The 3381-nt window shown below is 34.7% G+C and overlaps 1 protein-coding gene across 1 annotated transcript in view; it reads right to left on the minus strand.

The window, feature by feature from the left end:
* The window catches only part of LOC106474920 (carcinine transporter-like), a 33591-nt gene that overhangs the window by 16965 nt on the left and 13245 nt on the right, over window positions 1–3381 (minus strand). The window contains exon 4 of the mRNA XM_022403176.1: window positions 1067–1235. Coding sequence (XP_022258884.1) covers window positions 1067–1235 — 169 coding nt within the window. The remainder of the gene's footprint in view (window positions 1–1066; window positions 1236–3381) is intronic.

A 3381-nucleotide genomic window follows, 5' to 3' on the forward strand; every position in this document is an offset into this window, starting at 1 on the left:
TTTGACAAAAACTTAAACTGGTTTTTATTCTTACTTTTTTAATATTTATTTTTGCTTGTTTGGTAATTTAGGTTTAAAAGGTGGAAAGACACCATGTGAATGGTTGATATTTATTAGTTACTCAACAGAATAAAATAAAAATAAAAACTGTTTATTGAAACGCTTGGGGACATTATTACAATGGTTACCACTACAGCTTTAGGCTGCGAATTTAATATGTATTTCAAGTAAGCACTTAGAGTATTTTCTTAGTTTATTTCATCGAAACGCAATTTATTCTCATTGAGTCTTACGACGACCATAGAGCATAAGTCCAGTAATTATAAAGCAAATGCCCTCATTTGCTCTACAAAATGTATTGTGAGAGATTATAGAAACATGATCTGTAGCAGATTTGTTCTGTTAACTACTATACCCTTCGGCCCGGCATGGCCAAGTGGTTAGGGGCCCGGCATGGCCAGGTGGCTAGGGCGCTCGACTCGCAATCAGAGGGTCGCGGGTTCGAATCCCAGTCCCACCCAACATGCTTGCCCTTTCAGCCGTGGGGGCGTTATTACGTGATGGTCAATCTAACTATTCGTTGGTAAAAGAGTAGCCCAAGAGTTGGCGGTGGGTGGTGATGACTAGCTGCCTTCCCTCTATTCTTACACTGCTAAATTAGGGACGGCTAGCGCAGATAGCCCTCGTGTAGCTTTGCGCGAAATTCAAAAACAAACAAACAAACAAAACTATACCCTTCCTGCTCAAACCAATATTTAATGCACTTATAATTATATATGTTGAAACAAAAACCGTATTAAGTTCGTACGAAACGTCCTATTTTGATAATGAACTCGATTGCATCCTGAGGTTACAATGAACTAGTATTTTTTGGGTATTTAAGATAAACTTTTAGATGCAATTCAATCCGCATTTAAATACATAAAAAAGAACAGAATACACAAGCATAAAATTATATGTTCATAAATCCACGAATTTCTTCACTAAATAAAAAGGGATCAAAAGTGATATACATATTCCTTAAATCAAGGTGTAAGAATAAAATACAATCAAATGACAACTGTACCTCCAATAAAAGAAATATGGAATACAAAAGCAAGTGGTTATAAGTCCAAAAGTCCTCCAACTCCGGAATATAAAAGCAAAGAGTGGCAAACTACAAAGACCCAATGTCCATCCGATGCAGGCTATTCCCATCAATCGTGTTCGTTTCTCTTTTCCAACGATTTCAACTACTGAAGTAACGTAAAACAAAGTATCTAGATTAGATATGCGTTAACTTTTTGACAATCAAAACATTAAATGGATTTTGAAAGGATGTAATGATGGCTTAAAAAGGATGTAATGATGGAAATGGATTTTGAAAGGATGTAATGATGGCTTAAAAAGAGTATAAATACTCCATCTTGTTTGTATGCGACAATGATACTGAAAAGAAATCAAAATTGAAAACGACAGAGTGCTTTTGTTTACCTCAGATCAAGAACTTTCTTCAAATGTTTCTTATAACAAGGCTTAAATGTGCCTTTAAGATAATGAAACTGGTACGTTTCTTGAATTTCGTGCAAAGATACTCAAGGAATATCTAACCTAGTCGTCCCTAATTTAAAAGTGACGGAACAGTAGAGAGAGATGGCACCTAGTCAATATCACCCACTGGTAACTCTTTACTCTCGACCCACAGATTGCGAGTTAAGCGTACCCTAATCACCAGGCCCCAATTACAAATTTGGCGAATTATTAGAACAGCACTGAACTGGTATATTTAAAATCGTTGTAATCAGTTATAAATAATAGACATTATATAGGACGAATAGAAAAGACTGTTAATGAAGACAAACAAGGTTGCGAGGACAAAAAATATTTTATTTACATGATTCACCGAACGTTCGAAGTATGCTTATTCCATCATCAACGAAGTTTCAATAAAAGATGTTTTGACATACAGAGGTTGAGTACGTTATACTAAAACGGTTTTGAATCCTCAAAATCCATGTTGACACTCTCGGTCTTACTCTGACGATTTTGCATCTTCAAAATAGCCATGTAACAGAGTTTTCATTGCTTTAGGCCCCGTCATAAGATCACAATATCTAAACACATACATACTTTCTGCATGTTTACCAAAAGCCATCTAGCTTACGAAAATGATAGTTTCTCATCGACCATTTCAATAGTCGATAAACAGAAATCCACGGATAAGCAAGGGTGTGTCAGGCGACATTAAAGAATAGCATGGATGCCCGTTTTATCATCCAGCTGCTTGAATTATGCGACTAATGAAGAAATATTTCGTGACTTGTGTAACTTTTCTAGATGGCTATACTTATTGTTTATATTGCATACTGTTAACTGGGACAAATAGACAGCTTTTCCTACTGATCTTTGTTTTCGTGTTACAAAACGCTGCACTTTGCCTTGCTAGGGCGGGGATATGACTTGTCGCAGGCCTCCTTCTGGATGGTCCTGGTATCTCAAGTTAATCCATATTCTTTAGTATTCCAATGCCATCAAGTTCAAGGTATATATTCGTTTTGGAAGTTCTAAATCGGTTATCTAAAAGCATCTTTAGGATTTAAATATATTTATATTGTGCATCAGAAAAGTTTATTACATGTACCATTTCCAAAAACGTTTAAATTAAGGTAGTATCACATTAACTACCAAACGCCAAAGTCAGCATGTAGTTTTGAGACATTCCCTTCCACCACAGCATTATAGCAGCTGTAGCTAGCACGTGAGTTACTTATTTGCATATTCACAATTGTTTTAGTATAGCATGCTTAATTCTTTGTATCAGTATTTTTGTTTTCAGACTTTCCTGATGATGGAGCAAGTACATTCTCAAAAGTTTGATGAATCGCATAAATACAATGTTTTTCATCTTCTTAACAGTAATTGTTTTCAATAGTAGAGTTCATTCTTTTCCTGATAAGTATGTTAGCATAATTTATAAATAGTTGTAAAATTACAGCAAAAAAGTACTACATAAACTTTAGCAATAAACTTTACTGACAGTCTTTACCAACTAATGAGTTTGAATACTAGACTTTACCAGCACTAATAGCACCTAATGAGTTTAAATAGTAGTCTTTACCAGCACTAATAGCACCTAATGAGTTTAAATAGTAGTCTTTACCAGCACTAATAGCACCTAATGAGTTTAAATAGTAGTCTTTACCAGCACTAATAGCACCTAATGAGTTTGTATAATATATTTTACCAGTATTATTATCACCTAATGAGTTTGAATAATAGTATTTACCAACACTAATAGCACCTAATGAGTTTGAATAGTAGTCTTTACCAACACTAATAGCACCTAATAAGTTTGAATAATAGTATTTACCAACACTAATAGCACCTAATGAGTTTGAATAA

This window comes from Limulus polyphemus, unplaced genomic scaffold (genome assembly GCF_000517525.1).
Source record: "Limulus polyphemus unplaced genomic scaffold, Limulus_polyphemus-2.1.2 Scaffold7853, whole genome shotgun sequence".
NCBI classification, from domain to species: Eukaryota; Metazoa; Arthropoda; class Merostomata; order Xiphosura; family Limulidae; genus Limulus; species Limulus polyphemus.